Source organism: Cotesia typhae, unplaced genomic scaffold, assembly GCF_013202065.1.
Source record: "Cotesia typhae breed Kobodo isofemale line unplaced genomic scaffold, CoteBio_Ctyphae contig_83, whole genome shotgun sequence".
Classification (NCBI taxonomy): Eukaryota; Metazoa; Arthropoda; class Insecta; order Hymenoptera; family Braconidae; genus Cotesia; species Cotesia typhae.
In genome coordinates, this window is record NW_027423769.1 from 1,823,166 (window position 1) to 1,850,239 (window position 27,074).

General features: G+C 27.3%; 1 protein-coding gene and 1 long non-coding RNA gene across 8 annotated transcripts in view; one reads left to right on the top strand and one right to left on the bottom strand.

Annotated features, from left to right (window-relative positions):
• Positions 1-27,074, bottom strand: part of Btk29a (tyrosine-protein kinase Btk29A) — a 50,166-nt gene that overhangs the window by 4,294 nt on the left and 18,798 nt on the right. For 3 of the 6 annotated variants that reach the window (XM_074252161.1, XM_074252160.1, XM_074252162.1), the window contains 5 exons: positions 2,817-2,878; positions 1,702-1,785; positions 1,434-1,498; positions 1,267-1,332; positions 117-245 (listed from right to left, as the gene is read on the bottom strand). In XM_074252161.1, the coding sequence (XP_074108262.1) occupies positions 117-245; positions 1,267-1,332; positions 1,434-1,498; positions 1,702-1,785; positions 2,817-2,878 (406 nt within the window). Of the gene's footprint in view, positions 1-116; positions 246-1,266; positions 1,333-1,433; positions 1,499-1,701; positions 1,786-2,816; positions 2,879-16,784; positions 16,917-16,992; positions 17,017-17,531; positions 17,549-24,323; positions 24,536-27,074 lie in introns of those variants that run through there. The other 3 variants (XM_074252164.1, XM_074252163.1, XM_074252166.1) reach the window with 3 other exon arrangements.
• LOC141533343 (uncharacterized) lies at positions 24,841-26,901 on the top strand. Of its 2 annotated transcripts, XR_012480248.1 has the most exons (4): positions 24,866-25,055; positions 25,340-25,548; positions 25,860-26,062; positions 26,138-26,898. It is a non-coding gene; the product is annotated as an uncharacterized LOC141533343 (long non-coding RNA). The 2 variants fall into 2 exon arrangements; XR_012480247.1 differs by having other exon boundaries at positions 24,841-25,055; positions 25,340-26,062; positions 26,138-26,901.

The following is a 27,074-nucleotide window of genomic DNA, read 5'->3' on the forward strand; positions in this document are numbered from 1 at the left end:
TCTACAATTTAACTGGAAATAAAAATAGCAATAAAACTATTGTCGGGTATTTTTTAAAATTCATTTTAAAATGTGACGAGAGATAGTATAAAAAAAAGTGTCACTGGTGTACTTACACTTTAGTGTAGAGCGAGAGAGTATACAAGCCCTTGGTAGATGAATTGCGAACGACGAAACAGCCCTCTTTGTCCTCTTGCTTGAGTAGAGACTCAGCTCGTTGTCTCGACATATCGCCCACGTACCATCTGGATACATCCCAACAGAAATTAATCTTTTCTATATCAGGGATTAATGTCTAATACTAAAACACTGACGTCCTCGTACACTTCCGTGCTTTACTCATCATTATTTTAAATCTACAGCCATTATAAGACTGCTCCGAGAGTTTAGAATACTATGATTGATTTTTAATGACAAATGGATGGATTTATTAAGAAGATATGGCTCAAGAGCTTAAATATAATTTATATTATTTTTCAAGAGTTATACGTACTTGAAATAAAAAAAAAAAATAAAATTTTTTTGTCAAGCTATTTTGTTAAAAATAAATATTTTGATATGAAAATTAATTTAACAAATATTTGATTATTTTTAGAATTTTTTTTAACAAATAAATTACGATAAAAAAAAAATTAAAAATTAAATTTTTTTTAATAATTTTTATATTAATAGAACGTTTTTAGATTTTTTAATTTCGTTGTAAACTGAAGATTTTTTCTCTGCTAGACACAATTTTTATAAGATCCTAAGATCTTCTACAGGAGCTAGAAAAATTATAATTTAAAAAAAAAAAAAAAAAAAAAATGTATTTTAATTTTCATATTAATCATTGGAAAAAACTTGTTCAGAAAAAATAACTTTTTATCTTTCTTCTCAGTCCGTATAACTTGACTATAACTCTCCTTGATATAATTAATAGTCTATTAAATAAATATTAAAATACAGTAATAAAAAAAAATTGATCTCCTGTCAATAACTGATACTTTAACTTTAACTCTGATTATTAAAACCAAAAAAAAAAAATAGCTTCTGTGAAGTGAATTGTTCTGGAACCCAGTCAGAGTAGCATTTATAAATTTTTGATGGAAAACGGGGTTTAAAATGACGTTTGATAGCTCTGGAGCTTTTAATCAATCACAATACAGAACAATATACAATTGGATCAATTACCCGATTGTATTGAAGAGCAATGGGATCTTTGTAATGGACAATTAATATAAACAAGGCTGGAAGCTGAAGCTAACAACGCGCTTGATAAGTACTTACTCGTATTTCTGAAGACCCAAGAGTTCTTTTTCTTTGACGTAATTACTCGGAATATACCCGATGGATCTGAAATATTTTAATTATTATTATTGTTAGGATTGTAATTAAAAAAAATAAATAAATATTTTTTGGAGTAAAAAATTGTGTTAATAAAAATAAAGCCTTACCCATTTTCATCCTTGACCTTCCACCAGTGCTCCTGTGAGTCATCCAGTACCTCGTACTCGGCGCCCTGAAAAATTAACACTCATCAAGCAAGGTTGCTTTTCACACTAGAGTTTACTTTACCCTAGTGGCTCTATTGTTTCGCACTCTATAGTATATATACACTATTATTTTTTTCTTCATGTCTCTCACGTCACTTTAACCATTTGCAGTGCAGTATGACCCGCATATAAAACTATCTTCCGGTACAGTACTGAGCACTTTATTTACCTTTTCCAATGACAAATCTCCTCCCTCGATTGCACGAAATGGATACAGTGCTACTACTACTTTTGTCCTCAGCATCAATTTTTCCTGAAAAAATTATTATTATTAGTATCATTATAATTTCATTAATCTTAAATTTTATGTCATTAAAGTTAGCAGTCGCTTGATCATTTTTTTTTAATTTTATTTAACAAAAAAATTTTTCTAGATTGGATTTTTAATTTTTACATGTCAATTTTTTTTGCCATCATTTATTTGTTAAAAAAAATTCTTGAAATTTTTTAAGACAGACATTAGAAGTTTTTATATAATTTTATAATAATAAAAAAAATTAATTTAACAGACGTTTGATAATTTTGAAGAAATCTAAAAATTTTTAGAATTTTTTTTACTGAAAAAATGATGACAAAAAAAATTATAAAAAAAAAAAAAAAAATCAATTATAAAAAACTTGAAAAAAAATCCGTGAAATTTTTAAAAAATTTTTTTTAGTTCTAAAAATTTTCACTGACAATTTTCTCTAATTTTTACATGTGGAATATTTTTTATAAAATTTTTTTCACGACAATTTAATTGTTAAAAAACTCTAAAAAAATTTCTAACGTCTGTCAATTTGACAAATAAAAATAAAAAACACTTTATTAGTAGAAATTTTTTTTTATTGTAATTGATTGTTATAAAAATAAAAAAAAATTGACAGTTGTCAGCTACTTCAGTATCATGAAATAAAAGTGTAACAAAGCAAAATAAAATTTTGTTACAGTGTATTGATTGAAGAAATAAATCCTCATTAATAAATAAAAAATGAATAAAATTTTTTATTATTTAATTAGAAGAAAAAAAAAAATTCATAACTTTTGAAAAGCTCTAAAAAATAAAATGTAAAAAACTTTTTATGGAATAATTAAAACTTTTTATAATTTAACCAAAAAATAAAAATGAATATCTTTTATTTTTCAGGTAAATATCAGTGACTTTGATATTCTAAGCGAACGAGATAATTAAAAGCAAGCACTTATATACGAGTATGGAAATTCCTGTTCAACTTGCCGGAAGGTAAACATATATTAATGTAAAAATAAATATAAATCTGAATATTGAAGAAGGTTAATATTTACCTTGGCTTTCGAGGAAGGCGTCCCAGGTGCTCCACCCGGCATTATCGGCGTCGATGGTGTACCTGCAACAATAAGTATAAATTACAATTAAAATTAAATACAATACAAATTTATTTATTTATTATTATGATATTTTCTATTCTAGTTGTCAAGACTAAAAAAACTTTTCCGAGCACTTCCTGACAGTACTCAACTCAGGGCAACATTGTGTCCGAGATAAAAGAATAGGAAGTAGAAGTGGTGAAAAAAGAAAAAAATACTCGAGCTGATGGCGAATGCGACGGAAAGACGCGCGCGTTTGAAAGGCGTTGTCATTGTCCCGTTGTAGCGGATCATCTACGGGGAATAAACAGCGTTATCGATAATAATAATCCTTACGGAAAAAAGAACCGGTAAGTATTTCTCAATAGGAAATAACATAATGAGATGATATTGATTTTTAATAAACTTATATCAATTTCTTTTTCGGGTTTTTATTTTTTAAATTAATAATTAGTAACTGCTTTCAATTTTTTACTTTCAGAAACACCTTACTAAAGTTAGCCGACGTTTTTAATTTTTTTCATTTATTAAATTAGGACAAAAAAATATTTTTTTTAAATTACACTCACAATCCTTCAAGTTTTTTTTATAAATTTATTTTTTTTTTAATAATTTTTTCAATAAAAAAAATCTCAATAAAGTTAGCCGACATTTAAAAATTTTCAGAATTTTTTTTATTGAAAAAATCATAAAAAAAATTTTTTTTTTTTTTATTTAATTTGCAAAAAATTAAAAAAATTGTTAAATTTTTTCTTATAATAATTTAATTATTGCCATAAAATTCTAAAAAATTTTTTAATGTCAAAAAATTTATGAAATTAAATTTTTTTTTTTTTTTTTTTTTTTAATTAATTGAATTAGCAATAAAAAAATATTTTTAAAAAATTCCACGTGTATTTTTTCAAATTTTCTAGATGTGGAATTTTTTTGTACTTATTTTATTAATAAAAAAAAATTCAGAAAATTGTCAGCTGTCCTAATTTTATTTTCATTAAAAATTTATGAAACTAAAATTAGCCGACAGCGAAAAATTTTAATTTTTTTTTAACTAATTGAATTAGTGATAAAAAAATTTTTTCTATTAATTATTTTATTAAAAAAAAAAAAAAAATTCTGAAAAAGTTTAGATTAAAAATTTATGTAATTTTATGATTGATAATTTTGCTACTAACACTTACAAAGTACACTGAACCAAACCGGATTTTTACATGCTAAGACATTTTAAAAATGACGGGGAAGATCACTATCAGGTTGATAAGGACACATGGTAAGTATAGTTACCAATCCTCAACCCAAAAAAGCCGGACTTTTACCCCATTTCTGAATAATTAAAATAATTATCACAGGACACATAAAGCCGGATAAAAAATCGAGCCGCGTGCAGGCGTATCCTCTGCAAAACTACCGGTGTCGTCAGGCGTTTTATAAAGTGCGGGTGGTGGCGCACGAGAGTGCAGAGCAGCGTCGGGACAGTACGTTGGTACTGGTATAGTCTCCACCCTGTCTAGACAAAATCAATGGCACCTCAACCACCCGCAGCTCTCTACACAGTACAGCATCAGCTTCTCTCTCGATTTTCTCTTCCTCTTCCTTTTCCTCTGTCTCTATCTCTATTTATGATTCGCCTTTGCACAACTTGTTTACTTGGAAGTTGCCACTGCTTCTGCTTCCCTTAGGCTTGCAGAGCATAGAGTATCGTCTCTCCGGACCACTAAACGCCTTTGAACCCTTAACCTACGTTGTACCTCGATCTACAACTTTACGCTCGTGTTTCTGCTCATGTTCATCGTGTCTTCCAATAGAGCTGATATCCACTTCCTATTCCGTGTCTCTTCGTTGCATGTTAACTTTAATTACTGTTACTATTACTTGTTTCATCTACTTATCAATCATTCAGCACACCTCTCGCTAATCAGATTATCGATTCATTTTTTTTTGTCATGTCTACAGTTATTCCAGATAATTTTGTTTGCTTGTTATTTTATTTAAATTGTTTGAACATCAAATAGTTAACATTTCATTGTATTAATCTCTTGCTTTTACAGGAAAAAAGTTTTTAAAGAATTAAATGTCAGGAGTTTTAAAAGCCGTTGAGATTTTTTTTAACAAAATTGGTTTAATTCTACTGGAAAAAATTAAACAAAAATTAGTAAAGTTATAAATTTATTTTTTTAAGTTTTCGTAAGCAATTTTTGTTCTAAAAATTTTTATTCTTTATATTAACTTCTAGAAGAAATATTTTTTTTTTTTTTTTTTTTTATTTCAGTAAAAAAATTAATGAGGAAGATCAAAATATCTTGAGTAATTATTTACAAATGGGGTCAAACCCAATTTTTATTTTATTTAAAATTTATAAGTTAAGAAAAAAAAAAATTTGAATATCACAATTTTTTAAAAAGTATAATTCAAATTATATACGGGATATTTTTAACCAGAAAAATTATTTGGTCAAATCGGAGATTATACTGAGTATAATATGAGAGAAGATATGCAATGTAAATTTGCACTGCTTGTTTTTATAGATTTATAGAAAAATAAAGATTTTGATAGCTTTTTTACCTTCAAAAGTTGAAAAAAATTTTGGCTCTCATATTTTTGGATAAAATTTCTATTTTATCTTTTTTTTTTTTTTATATTTTTGATGGATATTTTTTTGGAAAAAAAAACAACAATTAAAAAGAAAATTTGAATATCACAGTTTTTTAAAAAATTTTTCTTCAAACAAGAAACTCATCTTGACAAAAATTAAATTACAGTCTTTCTAAATAGTTTCTTAATTGAATAAAATTTTATTCTCTCTTGAATTGATCACCTGTTAAATTTTCACAACACCTAAACGAATAAGTTATAAGATATAATAAATGTTATCCAGCAATATAAATGCTATTATATCCATAAAAACAGAAATAGCAATTGGTTTGTTACAAGAGATAAGGAAAGCAATTGGTTGACTAGTTTGGTGGTTATATGTCTCTAGATTAGTTATCAGCAGTGACCATCAGGCCTCCAGTGTTAATATATACTATGTTCATAGGATTACGGATAATTAGTCGCAATAGGTGCAAAGATATACGATATATAGTCGAGAGGATAGGTTAAAACAAGATTTGAAGCATGAAGCTAAACCGCATCATACAACCCTGTTGTTTAATTCACTCACCAGCGTTATTATATTAGAACATCGATTTTCAAGCTGGGCATATCAATCTATCCTGCGCTAATTAAAACTGCCAACAACCTCTTTTACTTAATAAACGATTATTTCATTTCGTCACTCCCGTCATTAAAGCCAAGAGACAATTTGTCTTCTCAATACTTTTATACTTATTTTATTTATTTAGCTTTAATTCCACATTAACACAACTTCGGTCTTCCTTCAGGCATCCAAAAATTTTCTGGAGCCAAGAATTTTATTTTCTTTAACATTTACATTTTTTATATGTAATCTTTATATTAAATATTAATGCTTTATATCTTTAAATGTTTAGTTGTATTTATTTTTATTAATTATACATTTCCTGCAGATCATGATTTATGATCTGCAGGCATTTGATACAATTTAAATAAAATTTCTGGTCCACGAAGAATTAAATTCAGTTGTGAGGATGCTACCAGAGTATTGATTATAGTTATAAGCCGATTAACTGTAGTCGGAAAATTACTGAGTAATATAAGACGATTAACTTTTCTCTATATTTATAGAGCGAATCATAAAGTTCATTTTTCGCTATATTAAATGTTTTTGTTTTGTTTCTTCATAAAAACTTTAGATTATTATGACGAAGAAATATGGCCGGTTGTAAAAAATGTTTTTATTATTATAAAGACTGAAGGTACTTGATGATACGGTTAAATTTAGCTCATAAATAAGAGGAAAAAGTCGCATGTATAATTTTAAAGTCGAGTGAAAAGAATAAAAATAGCGATAAAGAGGAAATGTGAAGAAGAAGAAGAAGAAGAAGAAGAAGAAATGTTAAAATAGTTTTCAACAAAATTAAATCCATAAGAGTGAGGATCTTTAAAATGATGGCGATGGCTAGAATCGAAGTACTGTTCAAAGTTGCGGACGATAAAACTTTATTTGTTTGAAATTCAGCTCTTGTGTATTTTGTTACTGATAATAAGATAAATGTGTACCGGTAAGTAGTTTTTGTTTAAAAAATAACTTTTAAGAAGAAATAATAATTTTTTTTTTTTTTTTTTTTTTTTTAAAGATTTTAATAAATCCAAAGCATATTGACGCAACAGTTTGGAAATATTTAATATTTAAACCTGGTGATTTAATAATGACTGTGTCCTGTTCCCAGAGAATTCCCATGCGCTCAGCGAATTAATTTAACTGTACGTATGACAGTGTAGAAGCCGCACGAAAATCAAGTTTTCAGTGGACACTAAATCGATTGGTCTCACAAAGGCACGCTTCAGTGTATTTATCTTCAATAATTTGCTTGATAATTAATAATAATTATTGTCGGTGCTTTGCAAAAATTTAGCGAGTGCGAAAACTACTGGTTAACGACAATTATTAATTATTAATTATTAATTATTAATTGTAAATTAAAATGGAAAACTTGAAAATAATTTGTATTAACACAGTCGGAATAATTAATTAGATTAACAAGTAAACCAGAAATTAAATGTCAATATTGAATGTTTCTGCTGTGATTTAACTCGTAATTTGTTATTTAGTTTTCAACTATTGAACATGTTTAATTTTGCCTGAAGGCTGTCAAAACAGTGGGTGTTTTCAAACTTGACTCCTAAACGTCTGTTTAAAACTTTTCATTCTAACATACCTTCCCCTTCAAACAATTGCATTAATTAATTAATCACACATTCAAAGTTGATTTTTGTAAGATGGGACAGAAATTTTATTTATTTGTTTAATTTTAATGCCAGGACATTGTATAATTATTAATTTTTTGATTTTAGGTAATATTAGCTCTGGTATTTGTCAGTTTATGCGCAAAAAAATTTTTACATTCTGAGAAGTAGTACGCAATACTATTACACTGAAAAAAAAAACTGAGAAAAATTCTTGAACCAAGAAAATAATTTTTAAAAGTTTAATTTTCTTCAATCAAGATGAAAAATTTTTAAATTAAGTAAAATTTACTTAAACTAAGAAAAATTTTTTAGTTTAAGAATTTTTTCACTCAAATCACGAAGATTTAATTCTTCAAAATTAATTATAGTTTTTTTTTTTTTAGCGTTGCGTTTAAAATTTACCATTTTACTTTGTAAAAATTGACGTTGCTGTATTTTATACTTTTTACATATCATGCGATAATTTTTTAGGTACGAAATAATAAATATCAAAGTCAAAATTCTTAATTATTATACTTAAACATTTTTAATAATAATTTTTTAAATGATTTATGAAAGTAAAAAGTGGTTGAATAAAATATGTTGATTAAGATAATTAAAAACGTTATTTAACTTAACTGGGATGAAAATTTTAGATAATAAAATAAAGTTGATTATAAAACCACGTACTCGACGAAATATTTGAAAATTAAAATTTCAATTTATTTTAATACATAATTGCAATTAAATTCCGAGTTTTAGTATTTTTATTGAAAAAAATAAAAGTTTAAAAAAAAAAAAAAAAAAAACTCATTTAAATTTAATGGAATCAATTCGGAGGAATAATGTTATTTTCGTTAACATTAAATTCTAGATAATGTAAAATGATCAAAGAATTGTAAATAGCCTCGATCAAAGAGATAAAAAGTATTATTTTATATTGGATAAAAAATAAATTAGATTGTTACATTTTGACAGAATAACAACAAGCAAAAACTCGGTCTGTTATTTTTGTTTTACGGTATTGTCCATTTCCGTGTCTGCTGGAATTAATATATTATCATACAAATTAACTTCCTTGATACGCGAGTACTTTAAAATACTTCACCACAATCGCAATTAAATATTTTATTAAATTAACTTTGCATCCGCAGCTTTCCTACCGGCGGAAATAATAAAAAAACAAAGTTATAATCCGATTCTGAAAAGAAGAAAATTAGTTATTATAATTTACAATTTATAATTGATAAAATAAACAGCTAAATTTTATTTTAATATTTTTTTTTTTTTTTTTTTTTTTTTTTTTTTTTTTCTAGATGATGAACTGAATTTTATTTAAGAAGAAATATTTCAGAAGTTAGGCGCTCATTATCATTTGCATTACTTAATTAACAATGCAAGATTCCCGGTGCAGTTGTTAAGAAAAAGGAAATAAGAATAAAGAGGTCACCTTGGTACGGTGTTACGCGTACAAATACGTTTGAAAACTGTTCTTTGGGGCAAAGCATCGGCTTGATGTATTTCAGCGGTGCCGGAAGCCGTAATTACTTGCCTTCACTCCAGTCAAAGAACACTCGATGAAAAAGAGCTTGGACTACACAAAATACTGCTGCTACTACTACAGATCAAAGTAATTGAAGATATTAGACTTTCACGAACCTTTTTAGATATTTTTCTTCCAGGATTGTAAACCAAAATCTTCAAAATTAACCTTTATGCATGAAGAATCAATAAATATTCAAGTTCTGGGATTTTTTTTTTTATCATAAATTGTGATTATACTCAAATTAACAGAAATCTGTCAATTTTTTGGAGTTTTATAATAATTTTATTATTGTGAAAAAAATTTTCATATTTAAGAATTTATAAAATCACAAAAATGTCTTGTGACTTTTTTTTTTTATTACGACTTATATTTTTACCGTAATACCGCAATTAAGATTTACAATGAATAATTAAAATTTTTTTTTATCTAAAAATCTTAATTTTGAAATTTTGGCTTTATTATTGGTCCTAATAAAAAATTAAAAGACATTTTTTTATAAAATTAAATGTTGAATTTTTATTCCAAAAATTATAGTATAAAAAATTTATTATTATTAATTGTTATTTTTTTTTTTTTAATTAAGGGGAGAAATACGTGTAGAAGGCATAAAAATTAATTTAACCGACATTTAAAAATTTTTAAATATTTTTTTTTTAATTTATTTATTTGTTATAAAAATTTTAAAAAGTGTCTAATGTCTGGGCAATGAAGTTGAAAGACATTAAAAATTTTTTAGCGAAGAAATTATTATGAAAAAAATTTTTTTTAAATAATTTTTTCAATAAAAAAAATTTTTAAATGTCGTCTGACTTAATTTTCATTAAATTTTTTTGTTTCAGGAAGACATAAAACTGTAATTTGTCGAATTTTATAAAATTCTTTGATGCTATAACACAAACTCAAGTTTCTTTTTGAATGAAATCTTTGATAAAGTATCTAAAGATTTGGATACAATGGCACTAAAAAAAGATCTTGAAAGATTAATCAATCTTGTAAGTGTCATCGGGTGTTGCTGTTGAATTCCGATAGCCCCTCGCTCGGGGTTTGTTCTACAAATAGTTGACAAATGGTAAAGTTTACTAATAGCAAAGTAATACTATTCCAATATTCGAGAGTATGCTCAACCCAATAAATCGGTATTATAGTTAGTTTATATTTAAATTAAACTAAAAAAACTTTTAGATTAAATAATTTAAATGTTGAATTTGGAATAAACATAAAATCGAGTGAATTTCGAGTCGTATAAAGTCAAATAGAACTTGATAAATAGAATTCAGAGATACTTTTAATTCTAATAGAAGTATAAATTACTGACAGTGTATAACGATGCCAAAAGTTTTATAAATTAGAGTAAAACAAAACCGCTTTTGAATTAAGCTCGTTTCTTTCTTCAATTTAGCAATAAAAAAAAAAAAGTAAGACGTTTAATAATTATTATTGTTGTTAGTTTTTTTTTTTTTTATTATTATTATATTGCAATGTACTTTCTTAACTATTGAGGTTTTTAAAGATATAAGCTCATCCCGATGTTACACTCATCAAGAACTTTCATTTGAGTACCCACATGCATTTTTGATATATTTTTCATATATACATATATATAAATATATAAATATATGAAAAATTGATGTGGGTACTCAAATGAAAGCTCCTGATGAGTGTAACATCGGGATGAGCTTATATCTTTAAAAATGTCAATAGTTCACAAGATAGAAGGTAATTTCTTAATTATTTAGAAATTTAGAAATTTCACTAAAAAAACTAATTTTATCATAAGACAAAATTTTCGTTATTCTCTTAATAATTAATAATTATTGTGATTTATATAAATAGGGCGAAACAAAGTTTCTGGCGGATGGTGAATGCCAGATCGGAATTGTGCAAGCTGTGATGATCATAACAACACGTACGTGCTCGTTGGAGTATTGGAAATTGAAAGAGAACAAGGAGAGAATAAAAAAAAAACAAAGACAGAAGAAGAGAAAGAGGAAAACGTTATTTACACGGCATCCACCGGTTGGCAAAGTAATCGATCTGAAAACACAGTAAAACTCGATCACTTTATCATTATTGGGTCGCAATTTAGGTTTCAAAAGTGTATCACATTCGCTTGAAGAATAAAGTTGTCTATTGGTTATTTTTCGACTGTCCCTTTTTGGGTCGCTGTAATTAAATAAATATTAACCGAACTCCAATTAATTCATTTTCATTAAATTCGTTTGTTATCGAATTTCCTGTGTTCGGTACGGCTCGTTAGGCCTGATATGATCAATAGCAATAGCAAATTAGGTCCTTTTAATAATTGGCCAGTGGTGCGTTTAAACAAACATAGAAAATTTAAATTTACAAAGTACCTAAAATACCTAAATTGAACCTTGTATTATATTATATTATATTATATTATATTATATTATATTAACTAAAAGTGTTTTATTTTTCAGATGGTGATGGTGTGCCGTTATTCTCTAGAGGAGTGTATAGCTACTTTCTCTTCTTACAAGCATCTCGTTTTTGAATAATTCAACGGATATGGATATCGGTTCACTCCCCGAGATGAAAGAATGCCCAGGCTTCTTACCAGCATCCTCTTCGTCATACTGCTTTAAATTTATGGAATATAACTTATATCCAACACATGTAGCAATCCATTTTCAACTTACTCTACATTTATTTTATTTTATTATTTCATCGAACCGAACAATATATTGAATTGAATTGAATTTCAAGATTTTTAGCTTACAGATATATGTAACTCGGCATAATATTTCTTCATTTTTAAACTTGTGTTCTAGTCGTCGGCTCCAAGATATTGAATTCGCTTACCCAAGCGTAAGCTTAATTCAATTTTATTTTAATATTTTAGTACATTTATGTCATTCCCTTTTTTCATTAGCAATAAATCGCACTGCTGGAAGACATTCCGCGTGAATTTGAAAGCCTGAATATTAATACTTTTCTTTTCATTGTTTTTATTATTATTATTATTATTGTTGTAGGTATGTGCATTTTTAATCTACAGTAACAAGGACTGTTATTTAAAGGAGACCAAGTATCAGAGGCCAGCCGCTCTTTTTTATGATTCAGATTTTGTAATAGGCACAGTCTTTGGCGATGTGCCAATACCATCGATCCGAGTTTCAATGTGTATAGTCACTTGAAGACTCTTTCTGCTTCCATTATCTCTGCTTTCAATCTACTATCGCCTATGAGCCAGCAATACTGGGGGTGCAATCATCAAGACACCATTGTAATAGACATTTTATGCTATTAATGTTAGAACTTTTTCTCATGTTAACCTTGATGACACACCAAATCGTTTTATCGAGACAATTGTTATGTTGGCGTTTTTTTTTTTTTTTTTTTTTTTTTTTTTATAAATTTTACTTCTTGAATTGTAAGTCACATCTTAACTTATTCTTGGACATTTAATGTCCGTTGTTAAAATTTAGAACATTAATTAAGTCTATAAAATATTTTTAATAATAATTTTATCTTAAAACTAGTTGATGATTTAAATTAACGCTTTTGTAATTAGAGTTTAAATTTTTGCCGCCATTTTAAAATAAAGTTCAAATTTTTTTTTTTATAATTATGAATCTTACTTTTGGAATTATCGTGAAATTATTGATCCTAAAAAAAAAAAAAAAAACATAAGACACATTTTTTTTTATAAAATTTAATTTTGAAAAATTTTTACAGGACCAATATTTTTGACACAATTTAAAAAATTTAAACCATTTATTTTTAATTTCCGGCAAATATCTTGGCGCTATTTATAACGACATTGTTTTTACGAGATTAAGTTTTTCAGATCACTTTTTACATTATTGACAAAACTGAGCCATTGTGACATTTTTCAGATTATTAGATTCTTCAAAAAAAAGTAGACGCGCTGCCGGGAAATAATTTCTGGATAATATTTCAAGAATAAATAATCAAATTATAACAAAAAAATTGAAGAAATTATTTTTCAAAGTAACTTTTCGGGTTTAGTATTATCCATTCAACGATTTTTTTTATTGTAATAATAATCTAAAAAGCAATTTATTTTTTCCAGTATCCATACAGATGTCTAAAAAAAAAAACATCATACACGTTACGAGATTATTTCTGTAAAAATCATATGGAAATATGCGGACATCTCACAAGTATGCAAAAAACTTGGAAGCTTTTTAGATATACTTAGCAATAATTGAACAATTTTTTATGAAAAATTCTCTGTATGAATATCATTTTAGCTATTTGTTTTATTGCCCTTCACGAAATAGCAAAAGGTATAGTATGTCGAAAAAAATGAAATAAAATTAACGTTAACATAAAGCATACATATTTTGCATTTTATGAATGCAATATTTTCAGTTTGATAGCGTTTGAAAATAAAAAAAGGAAGAAAATACGTATATGTAAATAATCAATAATTCATCGGAGTGTTAAAATACTGCAGCGAGCATTCAGTTGATGAAAAAAAAAAAAAAAAAAAAAAAAAAAAACTACTTTGTACATCCGTAATTAATATTGAGTGATAAAAGCTATAAAATATAGATAACAGGTAATAAATAATTGGAATATATTAAAATAATTATTTTAAATAACTCAATCGGTCAGTACACGGAAAAAAGTAAACTGTAATAAATTATAGTCGATTTGTACACGGTAAAAACAATATTACACTGGATATCATCCTAAATTATAATGAATGAAATTTTTTTTTTTTAGATAATATCTAGTATAATTCAGATTATAATGAGTATAATCTGGATTATAATGAGTATAATCTGGATTATAATGAGTATAATCTGGATTATAATGAGTATAATCCAGATATCACGGAGTATAATCTGGGATGATATCCAGTATCATCTTGTTTTTTCCGTGTAATAAGTAATGATCAATTTTTGTATTTTAGAAATTATTAAAATAATGTATTTATAAAAATATATTAAATTTTGTACTAAAAATAGGATTATAAATTAAATTGTAAAGTATAAAAAAACAACTCATTACAATAAAATTCAACTCAAATTGAGAAATAAATGTCCGCGGATTAGTTTTTATTTATTTAATTAGCTAATTGTTAGTTTGTAATATTTTTTAACCGCGGAATAAATACACAAAATAAATATAAAAATTCTCTATTTACTTTGTTTTTTTTTTTTTTTTTTTTTTAATCGAATAAATTTTTAGATATTAATTGTATCCAATAAAGCGCTCGAGTTTGTCAAATAATTTTAGTAAAGTAAATATTTAAACTCGCGACTATTAATTATAAATTTCAATCAATATTGAGCTAAATAAATAAATAATAAAATTGAGGGAATAAAAATATATTTCATACATTAAGTAATATTATTTGTAAAAATATTATCCAAGAATTTTATTTGAAATTGGGACAGGTCAAAGCAATTACGATAATTTTTTATTTAAAGTTTAAATGTTAAAAGTTGTTATTTTTTAATATATTTTAGTTTAGTTTTTTTATTTTTTTTTATTTTCAACAAGTCTTTGAGGAGACTCTTTGGTGGTTTCGCCTACGAAAGTCGTGGAACTCGATGATATTGCAAAGTTAATGCTTGCGCAAGTTATTTTACGGCAGTACACCGTAGATATAGATGTATAATGTAGATGTACATTACAAGGCAGAAGGCAAAAAGAGAAATGATTACGAAGACGGTGTTTGTATGCGTTAAAACTTCACCTCTGCTTGTGTATTACTTGTAACATTTAAATCTGAATAATGAATAATAACCGATAAATATAAATATAAATAAAAATGTCCCAATAGATTTATTTTTATTAAATAATAAGTAATAACTCTATAAATTACACATCACACTTTTAAAATCTTTCAAGAAACTTTTTAAATTTTCTCGGCTGATGATTTATTGCCAAGTGAGATTCAAGTTCGTTAGTAGACCGAATAGCTGATAGAAGAAAAGGCTATAACTCGGTCATTGTACTCTCTATATAATATATTAAATTAAATTATATTAAAATTAAAAAAAAATTTTTTTTCATTAGATGATTTTTTTTTCTTAAGAAAATTTAAACTGAAAAGTTTGGAGATAACTTTTCAGTAAAAATTCTATTAGCCTACTAATTTAGATTTACAGTGTCAGATTATTACAATAATAATGACATTAAAGTTATCAAACACTTGAGAATTTTTCAATTTAATTTAACAAATTAAAAATTGCATTTTTTGTTTAAAAAAATTTTTTTTGTAATTTTTTTGCCTAAATTTATTTGTTATATTGCACTGTACTTTTTTAAATATTGACGTTTTTAAAAATATAAGCTCACCCCGACATTATACTCATAAAGACCTTTCATTTGAGTACCCACATGCATTTTCATATATTTTTCATATATACATATATGTAATATATATAAATATATGAAAAATTGATGTGGGTACTCAAATGAAAGGTCTTGATGAGTGTAACATCGGGATGAGCTTATATCTTTAAAAATGTCAATAGTTCACTAAATACAAGGTCATTCTCTTAATAATATAGATTAAAAATTTTTTTAATTCTGAAATTTTGGCTCAAAAATTAAACAAAAAATAAATTTACTTAGTGATGCCTAGAAAAAATTAGAAAATTATTAAATATATCCTAAATTAATTTTTATCACAAAGTATGAACGTATTGCATGAGTTAGAAGATAATTTAACCATAAAACAGCTAGCTTAAAAAAGTCAATTCCAAGAAGCTAATATATATGTAAAGATAAAAATCTTGCGTTTTAAAACATAGATCGCACATCAGCTGCACATTTTCTACTCGCGACGCTAAAACAGAACACGATAAACAAATTCAAAAGGTATTATGCTATAAAATATTTACGGAATAATCCAACAACTGCATTTAAACTGATCATGCGCTCTGCTATACAAATCTATTAAAATTGTTATTGCTCTGTAGAGTACTGACATAAAATGACCGAGCGGTTGAAAAATAAATATCATTTCATTGTCGGATAAATGACAGAAACAAGTGTCTGGTTAAATTATAAATATTATCTCCGCACTTTATCGATTAATGCCAGTACATGAAACAATTAACATTGCTGTTAAATCGATAAAGAGCTGACGCAAGTTTTAAATAAATAAACAAATATTAATATTAATTAAACATATTTTGTAATATTAATAATTTTAACTAGGTACCATTAAATAAAAAAATTTTTTGTTTAATTTTCGAGCTAGAATTTAGAATATAAAATTTATAAATTTGTAAATTATTTTTTGTAATGATTTTTTCGATGAAAAAAAAATTCTAAAAATTTTTAGATGTTGGCTAACTTAATTTTAATTGAAATTTTTGCTTCTAGAGTAGAATACCGTCTTGTAAATTAACGAGTGCACCGGTGAAAATTTATAAAAAAAGAAAACTCAAGGAAAAATGAATAAAAAAATGAAATCCCGTTACAATGAGACATAGCGCAATCGACTAGTATAGCTTCTTTCATTATTTTTTCCTTTCTATATTCATCGTCGCTTGAGTGCTCTTGACAGTTGTGGATTGAATGATAGATAAATGGTGAACGTGCTAGGACGGTGCAAAACATACCGGAAGTGACGTGGCCATGAACAGTACTGGTGGCTGAATGTACAGCATTTGTCGCAGCATTTGCAACCTGCTTTAGGGCACTTATAACCATCATATTTACAACAGAACAATTTAGTCACTGGCACTGTTAATCTAAAATAAAATAAAAAAAAAAAAAAAAAAAAAAAAAAAAAAAACAGACACCTCCGGAAGATTATGGTACAAGTACCGTGCGTAATCACTTCCTTGGGGACCGGAAAAATAATAACTAAAATTATTGACTAATAATTAGATCGAATTACGCAGACACTTGACAATTTTTTGATTTTTTTAAAAATAAATTAGACATAAAAAACTATTTATAATTTTTCAGAGCTTTTAAATATTAAATTTTTTTGTTAAAATAATTCTTAAAATTATCATAATACTGAAAGCAGTCAGCTATAAATTTAAAAAATTTTTTTAACAAAAAAATGCTTCTAAAAATTTTAACTTGTAATTTTTATTAATTTTCACTCTGAAAATTTTTAATAAATTTTTTTTTTTTTGAATAATTTAATTTCTATAAAATTTTAAAAATCTATCAACTTTCGTGTTATACTTTATCAGTCTATCATGACTATTAATAACAAGAAAATCAAGTTAGCTGGAATCTAAAAATTTCAAAAATTTTTTTTTATAGAAAAATAATTAAAAAAAAAATCAAAAAATGAAAAACATCGGCTAACTTAATAATTTATATTAACAACAATCACAAGTAGTATTAACCGATAAAAAATGAACCTGGCGCGCTCGCGAGCGTTACCTAGGAGAGACTAGTCGACCTCTCAGTGGATAGCAGACTTCTCCTCCTCCATAATATTCCACTACAATTCCAACAACAATTACAAGCAAAACGCGTTCTCTGTCTTTTACTTTCACATTTAATAGCTGACAGTATTTGTCTTTGTTCTTTACCCATGAGTTTCACCTTCTCTTGGTACATACTCTTTGATTTAAAGTCACACTTAAAATTATACCAAAACTTTTCACTCGGATAATGTCTTTATCATCGTATAAATATTTTACTTCAAGTTCAGTAATATAAGGATGAGTTATTGCATAAGTTTTATAAAAATTAAAATGGATAAAATAAATTTATAAATCCGCTGTCGCTGTTTTATAACGACAGTAAAAGTTTATTATAATGTCTAAGGTGCGTTTCACCTTGGAATAGTTGACGGAAGAGTCCAATACTCGGGAACGTGATTGTAATTTAAATTATTAAGAAAAATATATTAAATAAAATAAAACAATGATGATGATGATGATGAAGATGATGACTTAAGACAAAGGAAAACATTAAATTATAATGAATTTTAATCCTCAGGTGAAGAATCTTGTTATTATTTTGCTGGTTGGTGCGCCAGTAAATGTCAAAAGAACGATTATGCTGAGTTGAGGGCAAAGAGAAGGGAAAGGTAATATAAAATATAAGTAAAAGAAAGGCCCTCTTTGCCTCCTTCTCGAGTTATAACTGTTGTTCTTTGAGATCGAGCTAAAGAAGAGAAGCCTCTATGTACAACATCCAGGAGAGCTAAATCGTGACTGATTCTTTTTCAGTCTACTCTGCTGTATATTTTATTTCTTAAACTGGTATTGGTATAGGACTGGGTTCAGTTGTTCTAGCCGACAAGGGAGATACAACCAGATCCACTACACACAGCTCACAAAATAATGTATTCTATATAATATAGATGCCGAGAAATATATTACATATCTTAGTAACTCTCGATCAAGTTTCACCTTATAATATTTTATTTCTCGAATTTCTCGTTTGGTTATTTCTATACATTGTATTTTTAGCCTCAGGCTAAAAGCTTTTCACCATCATTGGATTCAATGGACTTATATGTATTCACCTTCTATTCACAGATTCTATTTCCTACATTTCTTATTTTGCTGACGTTATATATTTGCAAGGATCAACAATCAATTATTAATTATCTGATGGATAATCATTCGATTCTGTGAGTAATAGAAATATAAAAATTTACTTCATTTAATAGATTATTCTTAGGAATTTTTTTTTTTTTTTTTTTTTTTTTTTTTTTTTAGAAGAATCATCAAATTTTTTTAACTTTTAGTACACAGAAAGAACAAAATTACACTGCATACCCTTTCATATTATACTCAGTGTTATTTGTGGTGAAAAAAAATTTCAGATAATATCAAATATAATTATTTTTGTATTATACTCAGTAGAATTTTGGACTATATAATTTTTTACACAGAAAAAAAAAATTTCTTGAACCAAGGAAGTTATTTTGGAGCAAGAAGAAATTTTCTTGGCTTAAAAAAATTTAACAAAAATTTTTAAAAGTTTCTGTGTAGAAAATTATGTTATTCAACTTTTTTCTTTTTTGGAAAAAAACATAAAAAAAATGAACAGTTTAAAAAAAATTAATTATCACAATTTTTACAATTTAAAAAAAAATTTATAAATTAAAAAATATTTTTAAAATATGCATTAATGTACCCTTAAAATTTCAAAATAATTCATACAAGAGTTTTTTTATTCCTTTAATTTTCAAAAATCGCCTTTTTTTAGGCAAAAATTAGTTTAAAAAAATACAGCATTTAAAAATTTTGAAAATTTCATACTCTCACTACGTCTCTCCTTCAAATAACTTTTGAACGCGTCGAGATATTAAATTTCTGTAAAATGCATCTGAAAGCTGATAAATTAAGCTTCAATTTACATGTTTGCATTTTTTTTTTAAATCAAAAAATATCCACCTTAGGATCATATTTGGCCTTTTTATAGTTAAAATTTTGCAGGTTGTTGATATCATCTTAGTATAAAAAAGAAAATAAAATATTCAAAATATAATTGACTCAATTAAATTTGGTAAGTGGTAAAACACAAGAAAAGCTTGCTTGTATTTACCGGATAATTCGTAAATATAAAATAAATATATATCCAGTACTTGGAGTTGTTATTAAGTTGTGTGAAAACGGTAGATGCTGTACTACCATCAATCACGTATGAAAGCTTAACACTCTTGCGTTCAAAGACGCGAATACGTCCTCGGATTAAGGTCAAATACGCTCTTTGACGCGGCGTGCAACATCAGCACATGTGTTGATAATATCCACGTACATAGAAATGCCACCAAATAACATTGATTCGATGAGCTCACATGAATCTAAAAAAAATATTTTTTTCTCGAATCATACATCAGCATTTGTTGGATTTTAAAAACTTATATTGATGCTTTGTCGGTGTGAAATAACCTACGATCAATAACTAATGCATACAACCTGTCAGCGGAAAAATAGCTGGGAAAATTACAGATAAGACTGAAAAATTTATAGATATTATATATAAACCATTTTTTTTTTTTTTTTATCTATAAATTTTTCTTCAACTAATATTTCAATAAATATTTTTATAAAGAATTTAGTAGTTAATTATCTCCATTAAAATGTTTTGAAATAATTAGCAATGCATATTTAACAATCCGCTAATTTTATTTCAATTATCCGTATAAATGTATTCATGAATCCAGGGTGTCGATTAGAATTTAATAATCGATTCAGCTGGTACGCTGTATTTTATTCATTCGGTTTATTTTACAATTCCATTTTTTTTTTCTATCCCGAGAATTTAAACAGCTCGGTGAATTTTGCCAGTAAATTTTTTACCTCAGTAATTTAAGCCGTTCAGTATAGTAATATAATGACAATGTATGAATTTCGCAAGTGATCGTTGTCACTTTGTGTGCAGATGCTTAACTCTGGAAGTTGATGAGGTTTTAAATCCAAATTCCATACTCCCATCTCAATCTTTCTCAATGAGCGCTCTCGTTACTCTTAAGTGCAGTTTAGTTGTGTTGCATAGCAAGTAAAGCGGTGAAGCGCAAAACGTGGATAAGGTTTTAGAATCCGGATTTCAGTGGCATGCTACAGACTCTACACCCATCACAAGCCATCTCAGGCTGTACTGCTGAAGGTTTTACAATTATCTAGGCGCAGCATCATCACATCCAGTTTCAGTTGTCAGTGGACTCGCCCAGCTCATTATCTTCTCTTTGCAACAACAACTACCACGACGTCAACGTGAAACGAGTGAGACGAATGAGCGAGCATCATCACAACACAATAAACTATAACTTTACTTGCTGTTACTCCGCTACAACAAAGATTCTATTCCAACATCAACATTAATTGTAGTTTGCTGCTAATTATCATATTCGCTGTAATTCATTCTTTGTCTTTGTGAATTTGTTTGCGCCCGTAAAAGCCTCCACGAACAATCAAATCCAATTATTTCAGATCCAGATTATTGATTTGTTCTTTATTTTTAATATTACTTCTTTAAGTCATTAATTTATATTAATAAGAAATGATCTTGTATCTTGTGAACAATTGACATTTTTAAAGATATATATTTAAGACCTTTCATTGACCCACATCAATTTTTCATGTATTTTATATATTTTTATATTATATATATGTATATATGAAAAATATATAAAAAATGCATGTGGGTACTCAAATGAAAGCTCTCGATGAGTGTAACATCGGGATGAGCTTATATTTTTAATAATGTCAATATTTAAGAAAGTACAGTGCAACTTAACAAAATTTATTATTTAATAAAGCAAAATTTTATTTTTTTTTAGTTTACAACTCACGGCAGTCACTATGTGACTGCAAGGTTGCTAGTATTAATTATTATTACAGACAAAATTATAAACAACTTAGCAGTCGAGAAAAAGACTCGGTGTCAACATGCTCCCAGTTGCATAATAAATGTAGCAAACTGCCCGGAGGTGATCAAGACTTTCGTATAAATATATAAAAAAATGTATTTACCAGATCGCAAATTATTCTTCATGCTAAATATACCCTCAGGCTGTAGGTTTATCTTTCAGCAAAAAATGCTAATTCGAGGATAAAAAGAGCAATCGATTGTTTTGCTTAAAAAAAAAAAATTAAAAATAAGAAAAAAAAAAAAAAGAGATTTTATCTAAGGTTCTTGACACCATACAGGTTTTACGAGTTTCAATTCTCTGATTTAAGTTAAGAACTTGGCTAAAAAGGACAACGTTGATCACTGAGTTTTATCTTTGGATTTAATTATAACGTTAACTAAACAGACAAAAAGTGTTTATGTTTATTATGGAGCCGCTTTTGAAAGTAGCCATTTTTGAGACTAGTTTCAATAATTTGGAATAACTTCAGTTGTAACTAAATTGTGATTGTTACTAAATCTTAAATTTTCTCAATCCAAGAAAAATACATTGAATTCCAGTGGACTTGTATCCTTCCGCGTGAGCATTTTTAAAATCAATAGCTCATAAAATTATTAAATTATCCGAGTGTTTTATGAATTTGATAAAAAAAAAAAAAAAAAAAAAAAAAAAAAACACCCGATCTCAGTGTGATGTAATTCAATAAATTTTTTTCTATTGACATTGTTTGTGAGGGCTTTAACAAATTTCGATAGTAGTAGTACTCAAGCGATGCTCGTGGAAGCGATAAATTGCTCGGGTGGTAGAGCTGCTGGTGCTGCTGATTTCGAGCGATCTCGCTTACTTCGCCGTCTCGGGTACTCGATACCGATGATTTAGAATCTCAGTAAAATCAATGGAATAATAAAACCAAAAATATTGTGTAATACCTTGCTACTAATGACACTGAAGTTGACAGACACTAGAAATTTTTTTACAGTTTTATAGCAATGAAAAAAAATATAATTAAAAAATTCCACACGTGAAAATTGGAAAAAAAATTATTCAAAAAAATTTTTTGTATGAATTAAAAAAAAAAAATTAAATTAGCTGGCATTTAAAAATTTTTAGAATTTTTTTTCAATTGAAAAAAAATATTTCTTAGTTTCAATTTAATAAATAAATAAAAATAAATTTTAATTTAAAAAATTATTTAAAAAAATTGCATTTTAAAATTTTTTTTTTGCCATCATTTATTCATTAAAAATTTTTTTAAAATTATCAAATATTTTCTAAATTAATTTTTATAATTAATGAAGCAAAATAAAAAAATAAAAAATGTCGCATAATTTTAGTATTATTAATTATTATAATTAAAAACATAATATTAAAATTTTTTTTCAGGATTTTAGCAGAATCCTGTGATTGGTATGTCTTCAGCAAACGAATAATTTATCTTCCGAAGAATACGCAATAAAATGACCATAATAAAGCAGTGCAGCACGTAGTCAAACGTAAATTCAATTTTTTTACGTAAAGAATTATTTAAAAGGTGTAATTTCCAGGCGCGACTGAATATTTAACCAGCATTTCCACGGGTACGATTTTTTACATATTCCTCGGAGCTCTGGAGTTTATAATAATAATGGGTCGGAGCTGCACGGTATATTAAGTCGGCCAGGGAAACCACTCAAGTCTTGGTATAGAGCCGGAGGCACTAGAGATCGGCACACAACCAACCGTTGCAGCATCAAAGACCGAGGAGGTACGATGTTGGTCATCGAACGATAAACTAAGGCCACCGGAAACTCATGCTCTGTAACTATAAACGTTTACTTTGGCTTGTAAATTACATTAGTTACACATAACGATTGTTTACTTCTCCTTCCTCTCATCAGCGTGTTTATTTATAGCAAATCACTTCCAATAGCCTGAGTGTTATCAATTTGCATATTTTTTGACAGGTCTAAGTCGCTAAGCTCCTAATTTTTAAGAAAACTGAAAAAAAATTTCAAGTTTCAAGCGCTAGGCAGCGCTGCAGGGGTGGCGGTAACGTCAGACACTTCTTTATCATACAAGAAGGACTTTTAACTATAATTGATAATTAATTTTTTTAATTTTCATAAGTGCACAGAAAAAAAAATTTCTTGACTAAAAAATTCTATTTTTAGTGGAAGTAATTTTTTCTTAATTCAAATTATCATAAACACTTGATACAATAAATTTTAAGACACTGGTTGACAGATATAAAATTTTTTTTAGATATTTATAACAATTTAATTATTATAAAAAAATTAAATTAAACAGTTTGACATGGAAAAATTAATAAAAATTACAAGTGAAAATTTTTAGAAGAATTTTTTTATTGTAATTGATATATTAAAAAAATTTTTAAGATTAACAGCTGACTGCTAACTTGAGTATTTTATTTAATTGCTATAAAATTATAAAAAAAATTTATCATACTGAAATTATTTGATAACTATCAATTTTTTTAATTTTAATAATAAATCAATAATAATTAAATGTCAATTTTTTTTTTGCCATAATTTATTTATTAAAAAAATTTTTAAAATGATGAAATATCTGCTAAATTAATTTTAATTAAATTTTCATTGTTATAAAATACTAAAAAATTTTCTAATTTGTTAATTTTAGTGTCTTTAATAATTTAATTTTGACAGATGAATTGACAGAAAGTAAAATTAATACCAATTATGAAAAAATAAAAAAAATGATATTTTCTTTTAATTTAATAGATCTAGACGCTGGAAACAATTGAGATGGTAAGACGATACAATATTTATCCGGACATCTGATAGGAAATATATCTGGTGATTACCTGCTGCTAGACCCATGGCAAAGTTCCAGAAGGACCAGCGGCATCCGAAGAGCTTCATCATCTCTTGGTCCTCCGGGCGTCTCTCCTTCATTATCCAATGTAATTACCGTAGTCAATTAAAATGTGTTGATCGAATAAAACAGTGAGTACGGTTGGGTATCAGGTAGCTATTGGATAGCACATAACATACACAAACATCAATGTGGTTTAACTTTCACGTAACACGTATCACTTAGCCCGACATATAGATGTAAACATAATATAATCCACTCATCACAATATGATGAAATGAAATTTAAAATTAATGGTCAGAAGCAACTGAACCGTTCTATTTCCAGTCTATATCACCAGCAAACTAAAATTCCATGATATCCATCCCAAGTAAAGAGATAACAGATATACCCACAAGAGTTTCAACATAGAAATTGATCTGATCGTATTTGATCTCTCTTCTGACAGTGTAAGACTATTGGAGCCGACCTGCTGGCAAGCTGGAGTGAGAGAACCCAGACGGAGTTCTCTATACACCATCACAACTTGACACACATCGACCAACTGAGAAAGCCCGTTTAACATTGAAATTGCATCGTGGCTTTTACTTGACTTACAAGAGTCCTGCATGAAACATTCATGCTTCGATGAATTTACCATTACTACTGGCTTCCCGGTCTGTCCTTAGTGACTTTTTTATTTTATAAAACCACTATCAAATTCCTCGGTGCTTTTCTTCAGGTAACTATTTTATTGCTTTTTATCCTAGCTGTAATATCACCAGTATTATGATAAATAAATTTTAGCAGTTCAACTAGAAGACAACTAGAGACAAGTTCTGTTAACTTGTTGTTGAATAAACTTACCCAAACTGGATAAGTTTATTTTTTTTTTATAAAATAAAATAAAATAAAATAAAAATTCGACTATGAAAGTATAATGTCTACTTATTTTTTTTTTTTTTTTTTTTATCAATCACTGCTTGATGTTTTTGATACTTATACATTTCTTTCTCTTATTTTCAGTCCGCCTGTGGTCGCATTGTGTTGGATTGAAAAAATTCTTCCGAGTCAGAGCCAGAGTATGAATAAATCTACAATACGATGTTGGATGGTAGTCTCTCATCTATCTTCTGGTGGATAGCATTTTAGTGCACAAGCGATCTCAAAACCACAACCGAGAGACATATTTCACCGCACATAAATATGTGTAAACACACTTTCTTCTCTAGCTGGTATATAAGCGATTTTCTTCATATTGTTTCGTATTTTACTGGCATACCAGCCGCATACATATGTAGTTGTTTTTTATTTTATTCTTATTGTGCAAAACCGGTGTATCGGATATCTGAGAAACTTGGAATGTGTTGAGTGAAGGCAACTAGTGTTGAGTTGTACTGCAAACAGCATTGAGAGTCGCGGCTGTTGACAAATTCCTTAGACACTTCCGAACATCTATTCATATGCACACATAACTTATATATTAATAATACTTTCATATGAATATATGTATAACTGTAATATATATAAATTTATATGTACATAGTTTAGTTGTCCAACGGCACTTGCTCTCTTATTCACGTTCAGGATGCGGAATCAAAAGTTTATAACTAGACTCAAACTACGGGAGTTTTAAACAACTTGGAGCTTCAACACCAATGACAAAGAGTCGCTCAGATTCACGACAGATGCGCGTGTTATAATCCATGGTTACTATGATGTAATCAACTCAACAACCAAGTTCACTAGGTATGTTTTGTTCTATAAACATCTCTATCTATTTCCGACGGTATTTTATTAATTAACTTGTATAATTATTTCTAGATTGTTAATTGAAACCTACAAAATTTTAACAGATTTTTAAAAGTTTAAACTTTTATTATATAAATAAAATTAAAGGTAAGTTTTTAAAAAGGTAAACGTTTTAGCAAACAAGACCGGAGAAGACTAAGAGAGTTGCTTCAAGAGTTTTGGTGAGAGGAAACCAGTACGTTGAGTCTTGTGGAGAAACCTGTTACTAAACTCTTATACATTTAGCGTCAGTAACCAACATCAAGAATGCAACCAAGATCCTGGACACATTGGAGATTCAACCCAGCTAAATTAATGTCATGAGTAATGAGTTTACATTGTTGTGCTCGTCCGAAAGTAAAAGCATTGTGTTTCGTTGTTTGGAGCCGAGCTTAGTCATCCATGGATTAAATAACCAGCGAGATATAAACTCGCGGCTGAATAACTCCTGGATCTATGATAATGTAGTCTGCTGTAATATTACAGCGGATGGATTTAAAAATATTATTATTATAGAAATTTCTTGCTAGAGATTTTTAATCTTCAAATAAAAAGTTGGTTTGATAAGATGTGACGCGTTATTGCTAGGCAATGGTTGTTATGGGAGCGATGCCTAGCAATGGTTGCTATGGAGACGTTACCTAGAGGGAGTTTCTATTTTTAATTGCAATTATCTTTAATTAGACGTGGTAAATTGTCTCCAAATTTTAACAGTATGTGCATTATGCATTTAATTACTTATATTATAAATTTGGAAGTTTTTTTTTTAATTTTGCTCGCTTTTTAATGTTGCGCTTCGTGATGAAAACTGGAAAAATTACAATTTCAGATTGTAAGTATTACAGATTTTATAAGAATTACATTGTAAAATGTAATATTTACATTGAAAGCTTTGAAAATTAACATTTAAAATTTGAATTTAGAAAAATGTTATTTTAAACTGTAATTTTTCTAGTTTTGAATACGACGG